Source organism: Otolemur garnettii, unplaced genomic scaffold (genome assembly GCF_000181295.1).
Source record: "Otolemur garnettii isolate 467f Iridium unplaced genomic scaffold, OtoGar3 scaffold00218, whole genome shotgun sequence".
NCBI classification, from domain to species: domain Eukaryota; kingdom Metazoa; phylum Chordata; class Mammalia; order Primates; family Galagidae; genus Otolemur; species Otolemur garnettii.
The window spans coordinates 886,349-906,714 of record NW_003852613.1 but is presented as its reverse complement, the minus strand read 5'-3'; the positions used below and the strand labels follow the sequence as shown (position 1 = coordinate 906,714).

Genomic DNA, 20,366 nt, shown 5'->3' with positions numbered 1-20,366 from the left:
GGCGGGCCCGGGCTGGGGACTTGAACCCGCCACCTTAGGTGTATGTGGCTGGTGCCTTAGCCGCTTGAGCCACAGGCGCCAAGCCCAGCTTGAGACTCTTATCTCAAAAAAAAAGAAGAGAAAATGCTCATTGAAGTATTTCAAATTTTTGGATTAGGGATGCTGATTTGGTAAGTATGTGAATAGTCAAACATCTGAAAATAATCTGAAATTCAAAACACTTCTGGTCCCAAGCATTTTGGATAAGGGATAATGAACCTGTACCCATAGTTGGTTACTTTTTACAGCTAAGCAATATGCATATTCCAAGTGTATCTACCATGGTTTGTTTAACCAGTCATTTGTTGAAGGACATCTGACTTGTTTCCAATTTCTGGCTACCACCAATAAAGCTGTGTTAATATTCATGTACAGAGAAGCTTTCATTTTTCTGGAACAAACACCCCAAATGGTAACCACTGGGTTGCATGATAGTTGGAAGCTGCCAAACTCTTTTCTAGAGTGGCTGCACAATTGTACCTTCTCACCAGCAACACAGCATGAGTGATCAGCTTCCCTGAATACTCACCAGCATTTGATGTTATAACTACTTTTTGTTTTAGCCATTCTGGTAGGTGGATCTCTAGCTATGGCTTTAATTGGCACTTCTCTAAGGGCCAACGATGTTGCCCATCTCCTCACGCACCTATGTGCCATCTGTAGATCCTCCTCAGTAAACATCTCTTTAAGTCTTTTGCGCTCTTTGAGTTTTAGGAACTCTTCATATATCAGATACTAGTACTAGTCCTTTGTTGAAGATGTGGTTTGCAAACATTTTCTCTCACTCTGTAGCTTCTTTTCAACTTCTTAACAAGGTCTTCCTCAGAGAAAAAATTTTTAGTTTTGATAAGTTCAACTTATCAATTTTCTTTTTCTTTTTTTTTTTTTTTAGAGGCAGAGTCTCACTATAGTGTCACCCTCAGTAGGGTGCATCACAGCTCACAGCAACCTCAAACTCTTGGGTGTAAGCAATTCCCTTGTATCAGCCTCCCAAGTAGCTGGTACTACAAGTGCCCACCACAGTATCCACCTATTTTTCTATTGCAGTTGTCATTGTTGCTTAGCTGGCCCAGGCTGGGTTTGAACCCACCAGCCTCAGTGTATGGAACCAACCACTGTGCTATGGGCACCAAGCCATCAATTTTTCTTTTTAACAGCTTGTGCTTTTAAGGACAAATCTAAAAATCCCTTGCTTTAGTCCTTGATCCTGGAGATTTTCTTTTTCTTTTATTTCTTTTTTAAAGTGACAGGATCTCATTCTGCTGCCCAGACTGAAGTGCCATGGCATGATTATAGCTCACTGCAACCTCAAACTCCTGGCCTCAAACTGTCCTCTTGCCTTTGCCTCCCCAGTTGCCTAGGATCATAGGTGTGTGCTGCCACACCCAGTCCTGTTATTTCTTGCTTTTTTTTGTCGCCCTCACTATGTCACCCTTGGTAGAGTGCTATGGCGTCACAGCTCACAGCAACTTCCAACTCTTGGGCTTAAGCATTCTCTTGCCTCAAACTCCCAAATAGCTGAGACTACAGGCGCCCAACACAACACCCGGCTATTTTTTGGTTGCAGTTGTTTAGCTGGCCCGGGCCAGGTTTGAACCTGCCACCCTCTGTATATGTGGCTGATGCTGTAACCACTGTGCTATGGGTGCTGAGCCCCAGTTCTGTTATTTCTTTTTTCTTTTTTTTGAGACAGAACCTCAAGTTGTCACCCTGGATTGAGTGCCATGGCATCACAGCTCACAGCAACCTCCAATTCCTGGGCTCAAGCGATTATCCTGCCTCTACCTCCCAAGTAGCTGGGACTACAGGTGTCCACCACAACACCCGGCTATTTTTTGGTTGCAGCCGTCATTGTTGTTTGGCAGACCGGGGCTGGATTCAAACCCTCCAGCTCAGGTAGATATGGCTGGCACCTCAGCTGCTTGAGCCACAGGCGCTGAGCCATGTTATTTCTTTCATCAGCATTTGATTGTATTCAGCATACTAGTCTTGTATTTTTGTTAGATTTATATCTAAGCATCTCATTTACTTGAGCAATTTTAAACTGTACTATGTGTTAATTTCAGTGCCATTGTTAGTACATATGTGATATATACTATTTATGTATATACAAATAAAACTTTGTGTTTATACTGTATCTTGCAATCTTACCAAACTCACTTTAGTAGGCCTTGGATTGTTTTCTTTTTTTAGTAGATTTCTTTAGATTTTTGACAGTTGTGTCATCTGTGTCAATATAATCAGTTCTATTGCTTCCTTTTCAATTTGCATGCCTTTATTTTCTTTTCCTGTCTGATTTCACTGGCTATGTCAAACACAGTAGTAACAGCAGATCCTTGCTAGTTCTTAATAATGGCACATTGGTAGGGTGAGGCATGTTGGCTCATGTCTGTAATCCCAGTACATTGGGAGGCCAAAGTGGGAGGATTACTTGAGACCAGGAGTTCAAGATCAGCCTGGGCAACATAGTCAGACCCTGTCTCTACAATTAAAAAAAAAGAAAAAAGACACATTGGTGGGACTCTACCTAACAGAACTCCCTGAATACACAAGTGAGGGTAAAGTCACATGACAGCCTTTCCCTCAGTTAATAATTATTTCTGAGCGATGTGGGTCTGTACCCTCGATAGTCCCCACACTAATGACTTCCTGTGGTAGTTGCACACCTGCCTTCTCCAGGACCTGTGGACCCATCTGGCTATACGGCAGGTCTCCCACCTGCCTTCCTCTAATGACTGACCTGTCAACTGTCCTTGTTCCTCTGAGCTGATCATAACCACTGCCACTGCCAGATCACCATCATGTGCTGCTGAATCCTTCACGTTTCTTCACGTCAGAACTTTCCCCTGAGCTTCAGACTATCAATATCAACTGACGCCTCTGGTTGGATGTTCCCAGCCCCTCATGTTGATCATGTTCTAGATGGAACCTTTCCTTTACTCCCAAGCCCATCTGTCTGTCCTCCTGTGTGGGGCTTAGCCATCCACTCAGGTGCTCACATCTGGATTCTGGGATGCTTCCATGATCTATCTATCCCTTTTCATTCCCCAATATTTGACCCATCAGTAAGTCTGGTCAGTTTACCTCCAAACATACCCTGAATATACCTACTCCCCCCATTTCCTCAGTCACACCCCAGGACAAGCCACTTTCATCTGTGCCTGGACCCCATGACGGCGAAAGGCCTGCTCTGTTCACTCTGTTCTTGCTCATCAGACTTCTCTCTCCTTGCTGGCACTCACCACGTTTCCCCTCCTGCTCTGGAAGGTCCTTCTGCAAATGGATGCTTGCCTTCCTTTAGGCCTTAGTCTACATCTCCTAAGGTGGACCTTCCCAGACAGCCCTTCTGGATTCATCCTGCCAGAGCTTCCTCCCTGGAAATCCTTCAATTCTCTCTCTTTGTTTCCTTCATCCCACTTACCACAATTGTAACAACTTTACTGATTTATTAGGTGAATAAAAGTAGTCTCTCCTACAAGGCTGTATACACCATGGAGGGGTGTCTTTGTCATTTCTTGTCACCACTTGGTACAATGTGCTTAGGAAGGAATAACTGGGAGCAGGCAGGGAGGAAGGGCCAGACACTGACAGCCAGGGTGCACAGCTGGTTGAAGGCTAAGCCTGCCCCTCTGTGGCCAAGCTGGAGAACTGCAGCTTCCCCCTGCAGACCCAGACAAAGACACGGCTCAAGCCCCTCCCCCATCTGCCCAGGAGGCACCCTCTCATCTCCTAGAATGGGATTCAGGAGCCCTCCATGTCCACTGGGTCCCAAGGAATCTCTGGTCTTTGTCCTGCAAAATCTGCTCCTTTACCCAGGATGAAGATAGGGAATGTCCCTCTACCAAAAAGGCTTCTTTTTCCCAAAGAAGCAGAGGAGCAAGGGGCAGGCCATAGCTCACAGATAGCAGCTTATAAGACAAGACTCTGTATTGGCTGTGCCAATGACTCCAGTGACCCTGAAAGGTTGAGAGAAGGAAGACCAGCCAGAAGTCTTCAGACACACCTATCAAGGAGATACCACCCCTAGCCCCCTGAAGTCAAAGCCTGTCCCCAGGGACCTTAGGCAGGGTGAGATATAGTGGAAAGAGGTCCCTAAAGGCTAGGGCTCTCATTAAGCTCTCCCAACAAGTGCAGACAGAGCCCAGGACCTTGACAGCATGCACAACCTCCACACCATTCTCTGCCTCTGGGATGCTTGGGGATCCCTGAAGTTGTGCCTTACCCACAGTAGGTCCTCTGCAAATGCCATGGTAATACTAGCAGGGTAATACAATCCTGTTCTCAAAGAAGTGGTGGGGGCACCAAAGCCTCTTTCTTCCCTATATCTGGTTTTTGTACCAGGTCCAAGTACCCCCAAATCATAGATAAAGCATTACCTTTGCGCAATTAACTTAATTTTAAACATCTTCAAATTAGAATAAGGCAAGGTATTATGTAAGATGCATGTAATTTTTGTTGTTGTTGTTTGAGACAAAGTCTTACTCTGTTGCCCTCGGTAGAATATTGTGGTGTCAGCCTAGCTCACAGTAACCTCAAACTCCTGGGCTCAAGTGATTCTCCTGCCTCAGCCTCCTGAGTAGCTGGGAATACAGGTGCCCACCATAATGCCCAGCTAATTTTTCTATTTTTAGAAAGGGTCTCATACCCTTGATCAGGTTGGTCTCAAACTCCTGAGCTCAAGCAATCCTTCTGTCTTGGCCTCCCAGAGTGCTAGGATTATAAGCGTGAGCCGCCGTGCCCAAACTTTTTCTTTTTTGAGATAGGGTCTCACTGTCACATAGCTAGAGCAAAGTTTTGTTTTGTTTTGTTTTGTAATAGAAAAAGTAAAAAAATCAAAAGTATTTTTTGGCTCTGAAGGGCCCCACTCTCCAGGGAGCCCACTGGGGAGAAGTCTGAGGATAGGCCAGTAAGCCAGGTGGCTGAGAGCCATCACCTCTCCAGGGTCCCTTCTGTTCAACATCTTTGGAAATATCCTCACTCATTTCAGCTGTGGGAAGGTATAAAGAAGGGGAAAGTTTCTATCTATGTTGAAATTATAGGATTAAAGCAGCCTATAAGGGCCCAGGTGATGTGACAGGATCTGAGCATGTGAGTTTCAAGAAGGAGAATTCAATTCTGGGAAGTGGGGTCTGGATAATCCATGAACCCTCTCCCCGAGGGTCTCGGAAGCTCAAGGAGCTCCCATCAATGCATTCAATGCAGGGTCTCTGGAACCATGACCTGGCACTGGCGCTGATACCTGGGCCTTTCACTCGGCACAACCTTGGGAAGGCAATCAGGCAGGAGACAGCCCCTCTAAGAGTTTCCTTACCTCCCTCTTGAGTGGGGCCACGTACGTCCAGGAGTTGGTGGCAGGGTCATAGCGCTCCACAGCATTCAGGTCGTTGTGGTAGTCTCGGCCTGCCACAGCATAGATGTATCCGCCCACAACACACACACACAGGTCTGCGTGCTCCTGCTGCAGGGACTGGATCTGGAACCAGCGGTTGTGCCGTGGGTCGTACCTTTGAGGGGATACAAGGACGGTACATTACTGCATGCAGGGAGCCTGCACCTGCACCTCTTGTTCTGACCCTGGTCCCCCTTCACCACAACCTGCTCTAAACTTGTCCTAATTGCTCCCTTCCAGTGCACACTGACCCATATGTAGGCCAGCAGGCTGCTACACACCTGAGTGCAGGTGTGCTCACACACATAGCCTGCAAGGCCCCTAGGTTTCTGTGATGCTGGTCTCTTCCAGGTATAACCTCTTGGGTAGTGTCTAGCCTACCAACTGTCCACCCAGGCTGTCCAACAGCTGTTTCTATTTTTTTTTTTTTTTTGTAGAGACAGAGTCTCACTTTGTTGCCCTTGGTAGAGTGCCGTGGGGTCACACAAATCACAGCAACCTCCAACTCATGGGCTTGGGCGATTCTCTTGCCTCAGCCTCCTGAGTAGCTGAGACCACAGGTGTCTGCCACAATGCTCAACTATTTTTTTGGTTGACGTTTGGCCAGGGCCGGGTTTGAACCCGCCACTCGTGGTATATGGGGGCCAGCGCCCTACTCACTGAGCCACAGGCGCTGCCCCAACAGCTGTTTCTACAGCCACCTCCATCTCACCTGTCTCACCACGTGGTCCTCGCACATGGCCCTGGCCTACTCTGGAAGGCCCCAGGAGCAGCCTCTTGGGGGAATGGATGCATCAGCCCCTCCCTCCCTAAACCCCAACCTCCATCACAAGTGGTCTGCTCAGGCACACCTTGTGCACAGCACCCACAGGCCCTTGGGTGTGGCAGAATGCACCAGATTCCTGTCACCCCCCTCCTACCTCCTCTGCCATGCTGCAGCCCCCACAGTTTTCTTGACCTCTTCAACTAGGGTATCCTCTCTACTCCTCAAGGTCCCCCTCTGAGAAAGTAGGGGCTAACTCCCACCATGGAGCACAGGCTCTGTGAGAGCAGGGTCCTGTGGGATTTAAGGACACCCCTCTGCAAGAGGAACACATGCTGGGCTGGCTGCAACAGGCCATGAGACTAAAGGACTCTGGCCTAGGAAGGTGGGCTGCTGGGTGAGGGCTGCACAGGAGGAGCCTGCAATGTTTGGCAGCCCAGACACCAGGCGTGGGAGGGTGGGATGGACGCTGAGCTACGGCTGAGCAGGAATCCCCAATATTGCTGCTATAACTCCCTTTGCAGATATCAGGGCCACTCCATGCTCCCTTCAGGGGAGATGCAAGTATCCCCAAGTCACAGCCCTGCCCTCTCTCCTTCCCAACTTTTGTTAAAAAAAAAAAAAAGTCTACCCCAAGCTGTGAGATTGTCCCTCACTCCTCATAGAGTTAAGCACCACCCTTGGCACAGTCCCCTCAAGCTGCTCACCCACTTCAGAGAGCTCCTGATTCTCCACCAGGGGTGATCGCAGTCACCTAGGACTATTAATATTACCAGCTGTTTTCTCCTGCACTTGGGCCCATGGTGCAAATGCTCCCAGCCCTCTCCACCTGGCTGCTCACCTGCCCTCAGTGTTCTACCCATACCAAAAGCCAACGGCCTGGGCCCAGCACCCCAGGTCCTTCACAGCCCCTGCCCATACCCACCTTTCCAGCCCTTCTGGCCTCAGGGTTGCCCCACTTCCTTGGGGTCCCCTCCTCCCTTTCTCTCCATGCCCCAGACCGGGCACTTAGCTGGGCCCCAAGGAGCAAGCAGGCAAGTGCGCTGCTAGGTGAGTATAGATGAGCACAGAGCCATGAAGGGCCAGGACCCCGTGGGCCTGAAGGCCCCCCTTTCCCTGACCTGCATCTGACCCTTTCCCCTGAGCCAATACCAGGCTTCAGCATCCAACCAGCTCCTGCTTCTGCAGCCTCCTTGTCCAACAGCCCACATATAGTTACAGCCTCTGTAAGACAAGTGCTTTTATTTCTCTAGCGGAAGACCTACTCCAAAGAGAGCAAGTCTAACTGGCTTACTGGCTCAGAGAGAGTAAACAAAGTTTTCTTTGGCCTGTGCCCTATGCTGGTCAGGGAAGAGACCAGTTTCCTCTTTCCCCCAAAACACAGTTAGCCTGCTCTGCAGCTATGTCCCTCTGCCCTGCCTCATGGCCGGCCTCCTCTCCACCAGGCAGGAAGACAGTGGACAGGAATCTCAGGATGTGGGGCACCAGGAGAGAAAACATGCACCTGGGCTGCACTGAAGGGTGTGAATCCAGGCTCTGCCCCATTTAGCTGCGTGTGCCTGAGCTTCAACTAATTCTGCACCTATCCAATTAGGTGATATTACCTGCCCAGAAAAGCTATCGAGAAGGATCATAAAGGATGAACATAAAAAGGGGCTTGTTAACTTGTGGGGGATTCCCAAGGGTCCAGGGTTCATTTCTGTATCCCTAGGCCTCAGCCTGGCCTCTGGCTCAGGGTAAATCATGCACTGTCTACTGAATGAATTAAACAAAGAAGCAGGATTACTGGCAATGAAATCAATCATTCACTCCACCCACATTCACTGGCCCCAATGTGTGCAAGGCACAGTGCATAATGCTGGGGATCCAGAGGGACCCACAAGAGGCCAGGGCCCCACATTCCGCTGTAGGATGGAAAACATGCAAAACAGAGCAAACAAGGGCTGAATATAATGACAGACAGCACACGGAAAAGCAAGTGAGATAGGGAAACGAGTGCCTTGTTGATTAGTGGGACTGGGGAGGGCAGAGCTCTTCCAGCAACCAGGAAAGGCTTCCCGAGAAGGTGGCATCTGAGACCTGCATGAGTGGGGGACATGAGCCAGGGGAAGGTGTGTCTGGGCACCAGCAGTCCAGGCTCGGGGCACAGCACTCACTTCAACTGGCCAGAATGGTGCCGTTCCTGACTCTCCCATGTTCTGTATTCCATTATGTACATATCTCTTGTTCCTCTATTCAGTACAGCCCAATCAATGCCTAAAACTCCCCCCAGAGTGAGACAAGAACCTCTAGGGGCTTCCACAGCTCCTTCTGGTCTCCCACCCTCACAGCTTCAGAGGGTATAGCTTTAGTAAATTTGACATAAGCAAACTTTTGCCCATTTCTTATTACCCTGTGTCTTGTGTCCCATCTTGTCTGCATAATTGGATTAGTTTTCTACTTTCTCAGAATAAATCCTCCAGTAATACTTTCCTAATAATAATAAACTTTCCTTCAGAATATAAAGATTTTCTTTAAAAAAAGAAAGAAAGAAAAGAAAAAGCTTTTCTTTTTTCTCTTTTAAAAGTTTTTCTCTTTTGGGAAAAGTGCTATGGCCTGCATGTTTGTGCACCTCCAAATTCACATATTGATCCCCTGACCCCAGTATGATGCTATTAAGTAGTGGGACTTTTGGGGGTGAAAAGGTCGTGAAGGCAGGGCCCCCATGTTGAGGACTAATGCCCTTATCAGACAAGAGGTCAGAGATCTTTCTCTTTACCATGTGACAACAGAGCAAAAAAGGGACTTTACCAGGATGGAGTCAGCCAATACCATGACTTTGAACTTCCCAGTATCTAGACTATGAGAAATAAATGTTTGTTGTTTGTTAGAGCAGCCCAAACTGACGAGGACAGTCACTTTATTTTATTTTATTTTATTTTTTTTTTTGAGACAGAGCCTCAAGCTATCCCCCTGGGTAGAGTACTATGGCATCACAGCTCACAGCAACCTCCAACTCCTGGGCTCAAGCGAGTCTCCTGCCTCAGCCTCCCAAGTAGCTGGGACCACAGGCGCCCGCCACAACGCCTGGCTATTTTTCGGTTGCAGCCGTCATTGTTATTTGGTGGGCCCGGGCTGTATTTGAACCCGCCACCTTAGGTGTATGTGGCTGGCACCTTAGCCACTTGAGCCATAGGCGCCGAGCCGAGGACAGTCACTTTAATCCAGATTTTGAATCATCCCATTGTAACTCAGACATGAACTCTAGAGTTGGCACAAATATATTCTGGGGATTCCTGTGAAACTGAGTAAACTGTTTTTCTTCTGTATTTCCGTAAGTTAAACATTTCCATGACTATCAGTGTTTTAGATGTCCATTAAAACTTTTTAAAAATTTAAATGTACTTTAAAGTATTAACAGCCATGGAAATGCTTAAGGAAGAAACCAAATTATTACTTTTTTTTTTTTTTTGAGACAGTCTCACTATGTTGCCCTAGGTAGAGTGCCATGGCATCACAGCTCACAGCAGCCTCAAACTCTTAGGCTTAAGCAATTCTCTTGCCTCAGCCTCCCAAGTAGTTGGGACTACAGGGACCCACCACAATGCCTAGCTATTTTTTGTTGCAGTTGTTATTATTGTTTAGTGGGCCTGGGACAGGTTCAAAACTGCCAGCCTGGGTGTACATTGCCGGCGCCATAACCACTGTGCTATAGGTGCGGAGCCCCAAATTATCATTATTATTGTTGAAGTTTCTTTAACGATACTTTTAAGACATAACCTGGTACGTATTAACTCCTCAAAATACAAAGCCTAATATACTACAAAATCTTGTTTTCTTATATTCTGAAAACCTCCAGGTTCTAAGGTTTGTGAATTGTAAGAAGAGAAAGAAGCAAAACTCTTAGAGCACTCAAGTTAAGAGATTTGTCATAATTTGTTAAATTTTGAGTCCACTGGGAAATTACTGGGGCTTTCCATCTGTAGACGTGACAGAGCCCTGGGTTAAGTGGTAGCAGGCAGTTGTCCTTCCTGCCACCTCCACCTTGTGCCTGCTCCCTCAAGGCTGGTCTTTCTAACTCTACTTGGCACTGTGGTTGTTATTATAGGGGCTAACATTAGCACTATCCAGAAATTGGTTTTGGTCTCATAGCATATGTTTGCCAAGAAGGAAATCCAGGTTACTATCATAGGTGAATTGAAATAAATGGCCCATAACAGGGGACAGAGCACAGGAGGAGGCAGAGTCCTCAGCTGAAACCTCTAGGGACAGCCCTATGGAAAAGCCCAGGCTCCCTGCTGGGCACACAGCCACCTCCACCTTCTGCTGAGGGCCAGAGGATGAAACACTCTGGAGAGATATGCTTTGCAGATCTGTGCATTGCAGAAAGGTCTGGCCTTGGCTCTCCAACTGGGAAATTGAACACTTAAAAAAGAACCTTTGAGGCTTGGTCAGAGGGAAGCCTGAACCCAGTGTGGCCATACCCTCTGGGGACAGCATTTGGTAAGGAAGGAAATAAAGATAGTAGTTTCCTCTTTTCTGAACCCTGCCCTTCCCCATATTTAATCACAACATATCACTATCAACCTCTGAGCAGAGGTGGCAGAGAAATCTCCTCCCTAGTCAAGGTCACCATACTTCAAGTGGCACGATCAGGTCAGAAGACAGTAACAAGAACGTGAATTCAGTCAGCTCCCAGCTCATAGCTGCTGGAAGTTATTGGAATCTCTTTTTCTGCAGCACCATCTTCAGCATGAAGAGTAAGACTTCCCACTTACACCAAGATACAGTGCGGGATCCTTAGAAATCTAATAGTAGCTGAGGCCATGGGGACTTGACCTATAGTCCCTTGTTCTGCCCAATGAAATGGATTTGTGGGATCATAGCCCAGCTGATAGACGGAACTAGAAGCATCCTACAGACCTTAGCAGTCTACACAAAACCTCCTCTCAGAAAACAGCCTCCTACCAAGGGAACTTGTGCCAGCACACAGATGGCTGCAGGGCCAGGTACAAATTTAGCCTGAGGCTCAGGTACTCAGGCTCAGGCACAGTAGCAGGAAACCTGCTCCACTCTAGGCTGGTGGTTAGGAGAGAAGAGCAAAGCAGCCTGGCAGAGGGAAGCTGAAACAAGAGATGGTGAAGCTCAGAGAAGCCAAGAGGGAGGAAGCAGCTGCACTGGCCAGCACTCTCTAGCTCTTACGTCCTCTCCTTCCAGGCCTTAACTGCCCTTCCTACCACAGCTCCCTCTCCTGCCCAGTGCACTCACAACCAGGCCCTCCCCAACATGGCCACATACACAGGGGTCCAGGGTGAGAGGGTTTCTGAAAAGAAATAGGGACACGCAGAAAGAGGCAATCCAGGTGCCCCTTTTCCTTAACTCATCACAGTCCAAGCCCTCTGAATTCACCTAGATTTCATTCTATAACACAGCCATTCTGACAAGCCATGATGCTCATGTGAGAGCTGAGGGGCCACCATCACCTTTGTTGATGTGCCCTTGAGTAACATACCCATGACCAGCCCCCTCAGCCCATGACACCCCTGTATCACCTGCAGCCAAACAAGCACCCTGACCTACCTCCAGCATCGGGACTCGGCTCGGAATCCTTGGACATTGTTGTCCCCTCCGATCAAGTACACGAAGTTGTTGAGCACTGCAATTCCCTGGTTGGACATGCGGGGGGCCAAGGAGGCAGTGAAGTGCTTCCACTCTCCCAGCAGGGGGTTCAGGTACTTGGCCTGGTCACTGAGGACAGTGGATGGTGTGGAATGAATACCCCCAAAGCCAACAACACACTGGAAGTCTGACCGCAGCTCTGTATGCGGGCCCTGTAAGCTGGGCTGCAGGCTTTCATTACGGTGGTACAAGAGGGCACTGGCCACTGTGTCCCTCAGTGGACTGGGGTCCAGCTTGTCATGAAGCCGCTGGAGAACCTCAGCCTCCATCAGGGGAAACCGCACTGTCTCAAGGAGCTTGGGGGGCTCCTGCAGTGAGATTTGGTCAGCCTGCACCTGCTCCAGGGTATAATGGTAGAGGAGGGCTCCCTCGTACACCTCAGTCTCGCAGGAGACCTCCAGGCGATTGCTGCTGAGGAGGGAATAGACCTTCTCCAGGGGAAGCTGGCGGTACTTGTCAGTCCGCGAGAAGGCCACAAAGTTCTTGAGGATGTAGGTGTCCAGCTGCTCAGTCAAGCGGCTCAAGTCAAACAGCTCTGCCAGCCGGTAGACATCAAGGATGTTCTCCTCATCCACCCAAGACATGAGGAAATCACAGCAGAAATGAATAATTTCTGGGATCTGCCAAGAAAACGACACTTATTCACACCTGGGCTGGCAAAGAGCATATGGGGATGCCCAGGGAGACAGCAGGGGGTGCCCATAGACAGCAGAAATATGACCACCTAGAGGGGAAAGTAAAGCAGAAGCCCTCAGCTGTCCCCAATCTTTCCCAGCGCACTGGGGACGGGGACAATTGTGGCTTACTGCAGACTGACTGAGCTGAAAGCCTGGTTTGGAAACATACCAAATGAGAGATGCACAGCATGTCCTCAACCTCTCTGAGCCTCAGTTTCCTTATCCATAAAGCAGAGATAGTTAAATGCAGAGGAATACACTGAAAACCAGAGTGTGCATAAGAGCCACCTGGCATACAACAGACCCTTGATACATGTTAATTCTCTTTTAGATCAAAAGTACTGGCTCTCCAGAGAAACAGGATGAAGCACACATGGTCACAGTGCCAAAATGTCCTGCTTTAGAAGGGACCCAGGACTACCCCCCAACCCAGGACTCCTCAGAAGAGTCTGCCTCTCCAAAGGTTTAAAGGCTGAAAACACACTCAGTTCTTTTCTCCTGCCAGAACTCCCACCCAGTTCCCCAGGAGCACTCAGGGCTGCCAGCAGGGTGCTCCAGACACTTGCCCAGCACACATGTGGAAACCTGACTCAGAATTCTTGCAAAGCAGGTAAGCCATGCCAAATCCCCTGCCTGGGTGAAGACCCACTTGGCTCTAGTAGTGCAGGGGCTCCTAGGTGGCTGCCTCACCCGTTCCCTAAACCATAGGGAGGGACTTTAAAGGAAGGCAAAAGAGAGGACAGCACTTAGGTGGGAGGAAACTGGTAATGAGGGTAACCCCTATGATCAAATAACCAAAGCACAGAAGGGTAAGAGAGACAAAGGGAAGGGCTCTGGGGAAAACCGCCTGGTATAGCAAATGAGATGCTTCTTTGTTTTTGAGACAGAGTCTTAGACTGTTGCCAGGATAGAGTGCCATGGCCTCAACCTGGCTCACAGCTATATCAAACTCCTAGGCTCAAGCAATCCTCCAGCCTTGGCCTCCTAAGTAGTTAAGAGTAGCTGGGATTACAGGTGCCCACCGCCATGCCCAGCTAATTTTTCTATTTTTAGTAAAGACAAGTTCTCACTCTTGCTCAGGCTGATCTTGAACTCTTGAGCTCAAGTGATCCACTCACCTTGGCCTCCCAGATAATAGGTGTGAGCCACCACCCTCGCATGTTGATTCAATTCTTTAAGAAATCAGGATTTTATGGCTCAGCGCCTATAGCTCAACCGGCTAAGGCGCCAGCCACGTATACCTAAGGTGGCGGGTTCGAATCCCCAGCCCGGACCCGCCAAACAACAATGACGGCTGCAACCAAAAAATAGCCGGGCGTTGTGGCGGGTGCCTGTAGTCCCAGCTACTTGGGAGGCAGTGGCAGGAGACTCGCTTGAGCCCAGGAGTTGGAGGTTGCTGTGAGCTGTAATGCCACGGCACTCTACCCAGGGGGGGCAGCTTGAGGCTCTGTCTCAAAAAAAAGAAAGAAATCAGGATTTTAGAAGTTGTCTAGGGTTCCCCAATATCTCCCACCTTTCCTTCTTTGTCCTAATGGACAATCACAGAGTACTTTGATGCTCTCTGTGACCCAGCCAGCTGCAAGATTTTCTCAGCATGCTTGAGCCCAAAACCAGGCCTTGAACATCCCCAGGCACTGATAGACACTTAGGTTGTAGTCCAGAACACTGAAAGAAACCTGCCCTGCCAGAGCTAAGTTCCTTATACCCTCATGTAAGCCCCATACCCTAACTCCCTCACCTTGGATACACCTGGTTAAACCGTCTTTTCTCCTGCGGTTCACTGCTAGGAAACACTGCAGCACTCTGTATGTAAGTTCCCCTAATACAGCTTTGGGGTGATCACACTGGCTTCTTTCCTTGGAATCCCAACCAGCCCATTTTGAGCAGTTTGGGACACTCTCTTGTGGGAACTCCCCTGCCATTGATTTTTGAGACAATTCCAGCCATGAGTTCACTGGGACAAAATGGTTTCTCTAAAAATGTGAATATCTGGCTTATCCAGGATCAGCAAACTATCTACATAGAGTAATTTTGCTAATACTTGAAGATTATCAATACCATGAAAGAAAACGTTTTTAGGCCAGGTGCAGTGGCTCACACCTGTAATCCCAGCACTCTAGAGGCTGAGGTGGAAGGATCCCTTGAGACCATCCTGAGCAAGAACAAGACCCCCATATCTACTAGAAATAGAAAGCTTAGCCTGGCATTGAGCAGGTGCCTGTAGTACCAGCTACTCAGGAAGCTGGGGAGTAACACTTAATCCAGGAGTTTGAGGTTGCTGTGAGCTACACTGACACCACAGCGCCCTGGCCTGAGCAGCAAAGTGAGACTCTGTCTCAAAAAAAAAAAAAATTTCTTTTTAATTTTTTTTTTTTTAAGTCAAAAGACACCTAAATGCTTGCTTGCCAGGTGATATCTTAAGGGCTAAAGAAGACACCTGCCAACTCTCAGGCAGGGATGTGCCTACCTAAAATGTCCCCCAGGATGCCTCATTAAGCCCTGAATGTCTTCACTTAGTCTTCCATTTCACTCCTTTTCAGGCATTTTTGCTTTGCCTCTTCCTGTAAAAACGCTTCTTCTGGTTTGTCATGGGCCAGGGTCCTAAAGACCAGGCTCTGGATTGAGTGTGAGTGCAAACAGAGCTGACTGAGAGCCTGAGCAGCAGCTTCTTGAGCGGACTCTGCTGCCTCACCTTCCCAGTCTGTCTGCAAGGTACCAAGACTGATTGATGCCCAGTAGAGACTCACAGGGGAACCAATCTAGGCCTGGCTCAGGCAGAAGCTCCACAAGGAGCTCAGAGAAGGGCCAACATTTGCTTGGGACCCAACAGAGATGGGCCTGCTGGGATTCAGACCAGGACCCCAGGGACACTGTGAAGAGTCTGATCCCAGGCCAAGGGCAAGGCACAGCACACAAGGCATGAGCCACCAGCTGTCATGAGCTACATGAACAAACAGGACCTGGTAGGCCTATGGACTCAACACTGTTATGCCAGGTAAAACCTGCTCTAAATCAGTATTGCAGAGAAGCCCCCAATGTCAATTAACAAAAGGGAGTTGCTGCCCGAGATGGCCTCGGAGGCACTAGGGAGATGGCCCAGGAGATGGCCCAGGAGCACTGGCCACGCCTGTGAAAAGAGACCACAGGCCTCCATACTGACTGAGGAGGATGGAAAGCAGTATTTGGGAAGATGATTTGGTATCAGTGTGCAAGATTGATACAGGAAAGAGAAGGTAGAAATGGAGGCCAGGACCAAGATGAAAGAAAAGGAAAAAGAGAACAGCAATGGCTACAAGCAATACTGACAAGGATAACTTGTCTGAATTTGGATATAGGGAATGAAGAAGGTGAAGGGCTCAAGGAGCCCCCCGCCTGAGTCTGGGGTGCGGACAGGACAGTCATAGGACATACAGAACAAGGCAACTAGGAAGGGAGCTCCAGGAAGGCAGCAGGCATGGAGAAAGAAATGTTCCAGAAGCAGCTGAAAGAGGAGTTAACTGCTGCAAAGGCAGATCACTGGCTGAGGTTTCCCAAGCAACAATGACAGGGATGTAGAAACAGAAGAGACTCTGAACAAAAGAACATGGGGAGATTCTGTTATGGAACACCTCCTACCTGACAATCTGAAAACAGGGAATGGGGAGGCTGCCAGGGCCCTGCTCTGCAGGGCAGGACCTCCAGGTGCCCCTGAATAGGTTGAATTTCCTATGACTTAAGTTTTTTTTTTCTAATTGCTCCAAACATGCTTTCATCTGAAGAGATGTCACAATGATGAACTCAGCAAAGCATTTTGTTTCACTTTCAAGAAATGTGGGAAGAAATGAATTTTAACCCAGACTAGGCCTCTGACGATAGCTCAAAGGCACCTGCAGGGCGAGCCCTGTGTATCTGCACCATACCACTAAGATTTGAATGTAAACCCACTATCGCAGCCTCAGAAAACCTTTTGAATTCTGTAAAAAATAAGTTATTTGAAATTCAATAATAGAAAAATGTTTTTCAAAAGATACAAGCAGCTGAGCACAGGGACAAGCAGAAAGGGCCTTGGCAGCAATGCTGGGGACACTCGAGATCACCAGACTCCCAAGGAGACAGGACATCCCACCTACATGGCCTTGAGGTCGGTTCACTTGCCTGCGACCAGGGTCCTTTCAATGGCAGGGAGTTAGGCTGAGGGAAGGAAGCAGCAAATGAACAGTGGGCAAAAGCAGACAAGGAGCCATGGTCAGGGGTATCTATAGCACTGCACTCTAGCTCTCAGGACATGACCCCAGAGCGTCCTCTCTGCTCTGTGGCCTCTTTTACTGCTTGGTGTCCCTGCCCTCCTGACCCACCTTTCAACAAATGCTAATGCCTGGTGGGCATCATGGGGAACCCTGCCTGGGTGCGGGTCTGCCTTGCTTGACAAGGCAAGCCTCACCTGAAGCTGGCAGGCGGCCACCAATGTCTCCTGCACATTGCTCAGGCTAAGCTCTAGCTCGGAGGTGTATATGAAATGCAGGATTTGGCACATGGCATTGTAGGACACTCCGTGGATCAGGACCTCTTCCTGCTCCATCTCCTTCAATCCCCCAGCAAACATTCCTCTGCAAAGTGAAGAGACAAGAAAATGGAGTTATACTGATCAGGACACAAGCCAAGGCTGCAAAGAGCAAGAGTGTTCATGCCGGCTTGGAGCCCACAGCTCAGTGGTTACGGAGCTGGCTACATACACTGAGGTTGGTGGGTTTGAACCCAGCCCAGGCTAGCTAAGCAACAATGACAACTGCAGCAAAAAAATAGCTCGGCATTGTGGCGGGCGCCTATAGTCCCAACTACTTGGGAGGCTCAAGGAAGAGAATCGAGTAAGCCCAAGAGTTTGAGGTTGCTGTGAGCTATGACAACACAGCACTCTGTGGAGAGTGACAAAGTGAGACTTTGTCTCAAAAAAAAAAGTGTTCATGCTGGGGCCAGCATGAGGTGGGCTGACTGCTCTGTGCTCTGAGCAAACAGCCTATACTTGGGAGCAGTCCCATGAAAGAATCCTGACCAAGTCTGGGCAGCCATCCTGGAAATCACCCATCTCCCTTTTCATGGGCCCCATGGGGTCCCAGGTGAGCTTCAGGAAGGCAGACCCACCCCTAATGCTTGCTTTGTGCTGCGCCCATTAGTGCAGTTCCTGGCTCAGAGCAGTAGCAAGTCCAGAGCGCATCTCAATAGAATAACTTAATTAACGGGAAACAAATAATAAAAGTCACTCCATTCAACACATTTTTTTTAGCTCCTAACAAATGCCAAGTAGCATTCAAAAAGAAGGAGTAATAATGAAGTAAACTGGTAAGATTCCTCAGTGTAAGTTTAATATCAGCAAACAAAGACGAGACAATAAGAAAGAAAAAAAGAAACAAGGGATTTCAGACCATGAAAATACTAGAAAGAAACTCAACAGGTCACCTGATCTAGGAGTTACTGGCTGGGAGTGGGGGTGTGGGGCAATGAGAAGGGGTGGGGACACCCCCCTCCCAGGTACTGAGACCTAAGGATGAGGCTGAGAGTCACAAGGGATCAGCCAGGAGAGAACACCCCAGGTGGAGGAGACAAGTGCACAGTCCTGGGGCAAGGAACAGCTTGGCATGCAAAGCAGCCAAGATAAGGAGGAAGTAAACAGGACACAGTACTGCTACCTCTAGGATAGGTACAGTCCGGACTGAAATCTGAGCATAATGAGATGCTGCTTTGAGGAATTTATGCAGAGAGTGGTACGTGCTAGCCTTCAGACTCAGGTGCTGGAGGAGGGGCCCCTGGAAGATGGATGACCAGTTAAGCCAGAGGCTCCTGCTGGCCTGGAGGCCAGGAGTGACCCTGGCCCTGGGAGGTCAGTGTGGCTGGACAGCACCAGTTGAGACAACTCTGGGGCACAAAGGAGAGAACCTGCTGACAGGCTGAAGCCAGCAGGACTTAGAAGGACTTGGGTCTCTGCTGGATGAAGCACCTGGCAAACAGGGACTCTCTACTGAAAAGAGAAAACCTAAAAAAATTAAAAATAAATAAAAAATCATAAAAAATGGCTCAAATGGGTGGCACCTGCGGCTCAGTGGGTAGGGCGCCAGCCCCATATACCGAGGGTGGTAGATTCGAACCCGGCCCCAGCCAAACTGTAACATAAAAATAACCAGGCATTGCGGCAGGCACCTGTAGTCCCAGCTACTCGGGAGGCTGAGGCAAGAGAATCACCTAAGCCCAGGAGTTGGAGGTTACTGTGAGCTGTGACACCACAGCACTCTACTGAGGGCAATAAAGTGAGACTCTATCTCAAAAAAAAAAAACAAAAAAAAACTGGCTCAGCGTCTGTAGCACAGTGGTTATGACGCCGGCCACATGCACTGCCGAGGCTGACAGGTTCAAGGCCTGTCTGGGCCAGCTGGACAACACTGACAACTGCAACAAAAATGGCCAGGCACTGTGGCTGGAGCCTGTAATCCTGGCTAGTTGAGAGGCTGAGGCAAGAGAATCGCTTGGGCCCATGGGTTTGAGGTTGCTGTGAGCTATGACACCACAGCACTCTACTGAGGGTGATAAAGTGAGACTGTCTCAAAATCAATCAATAAATAAAACCTTAAAAAAAAGAAAAGGGAAAACCTGAGAGGAATAGGACAGTTGGGAGCCCTGTCCTGGCATGGTCAGTGTGAGATACCTGTGGGATATCCAAGTAGGGATGATTAGGTGTTTGGAAATAAAAGGCTGGGGGTTGGGGCTAAAGACTAAAATATGACAGTAACACTGAGATGATAAGAATAGCTATTTTCACAATGTATTTCTTTTTGACTAGGTAATATGTTTGATATATATACATGGTATCACATTTAAAATATACGATGGTGGTGGTGAAAATACCCTCCTCTCAGCTTCCAGCTATCAGTTAGTTCCCCTCCTAAGGACAGAGCTATCATCAGAACAGTCATATTCTGCATCTTACTTTGTTTTTACTTAAGAATACAGCTTGGAAACTGATAGATGCCCATGTACGCAAGGCTGCCTCCCTCTTTGCAAAGGATGTCATTACTTCTTTTTTTGTAAGAGACAGAGTCTTACTCTGTCGCCCAAGCTGGAGTGCAGTAGCATGATCACAGCTCACTGTAACCTCTAACCCGTAGGTGCAAGCAATCCTCCAGGCTTAAGTGATTCTCCCACTTCATCCTCCAGAGTAGCTGAGACTATGGGCAAGTGCCACCATGCGCAATCAACTTTCAATTTTTTTTTTTTTTTGAGACAGAGTTTCACTTTGTTGCCCTTGGTAGAGTGCTATGGCATCAGAGCTCACAGCAACCTCAAACTCTTAGTCTCAAGAGAGTCTCTTGCCTCAGCTTCCCAAATAGCCAGGACTACAGGTACCCACCACAACGTCCAGCTATTTTTTTAAGAGACTGGGTCTTATTCTTGTTCAGGTTGGTTTTGAACTCCTAAGCTCAGGCAATCCACCCACTTTGGCCTCCCAAAGTGCTAGGATTACAGGTGTGAGCCACCACACCTGGTCTTTATTATTATTATTTTTTTAGAGATGGGGGTCTAGCTATATTGCTGAAGCTGGTCTTGAACTCTTGGTCTCGAATGATCCTCCTGCCTCAGCTTCCCCAAATCCTGGGATTATAGCCATTAGCTACTGTACCTGTCCTCAATCTTTTAAAATAAAAGTGTTTTGTTTTTTTTTTTAGTTTTTGGCCAGGGCTGGGTTTGAACCTGCCACCTCCGGCATATGGGGCCAGTACCCTACTCCACAGGAGCCACTTCAAAATAAAAGATTTTTAAAAAGAGAAAATGGAGGCTCGGCGCCTATAGCTCAACCAGCTAAGGCGCCAGCCAC

General features: G+C 48.4%; 1 protein-coding gene across 1 annotated transcript in view; it reads right to left on the bottom strand.

The window, feature by feature from the left end:
* Positions 1 to 20,366, bottom strand: part of KLHL22 (kelch like family member 22) — a 32,608-nt gene that overhangs the window by 7,200 nt on the left and 5,042 nt on the right. The window contains exons 2-4 of the mRNA XM_003801692.3: positions 16,947 to 17,112; positions 11,751 to 12,469; positions 5,351 to 5,543 (exon numbers count right to left, since the gene is read on the bottom strand). Of these exons, the coding sequence (XP_003801740.1) occupies positions 5,351 to 5,543; positions 11,751 to 12,469; positions 16,947 to 17,112 (1,078 nt within the window). The remainder of the gene's footprint in view (positions 1 to 5,350; positions 5,544 to 11,750; positions 12,470 to 16,946; positions 17,113 to 20,366) is intronic.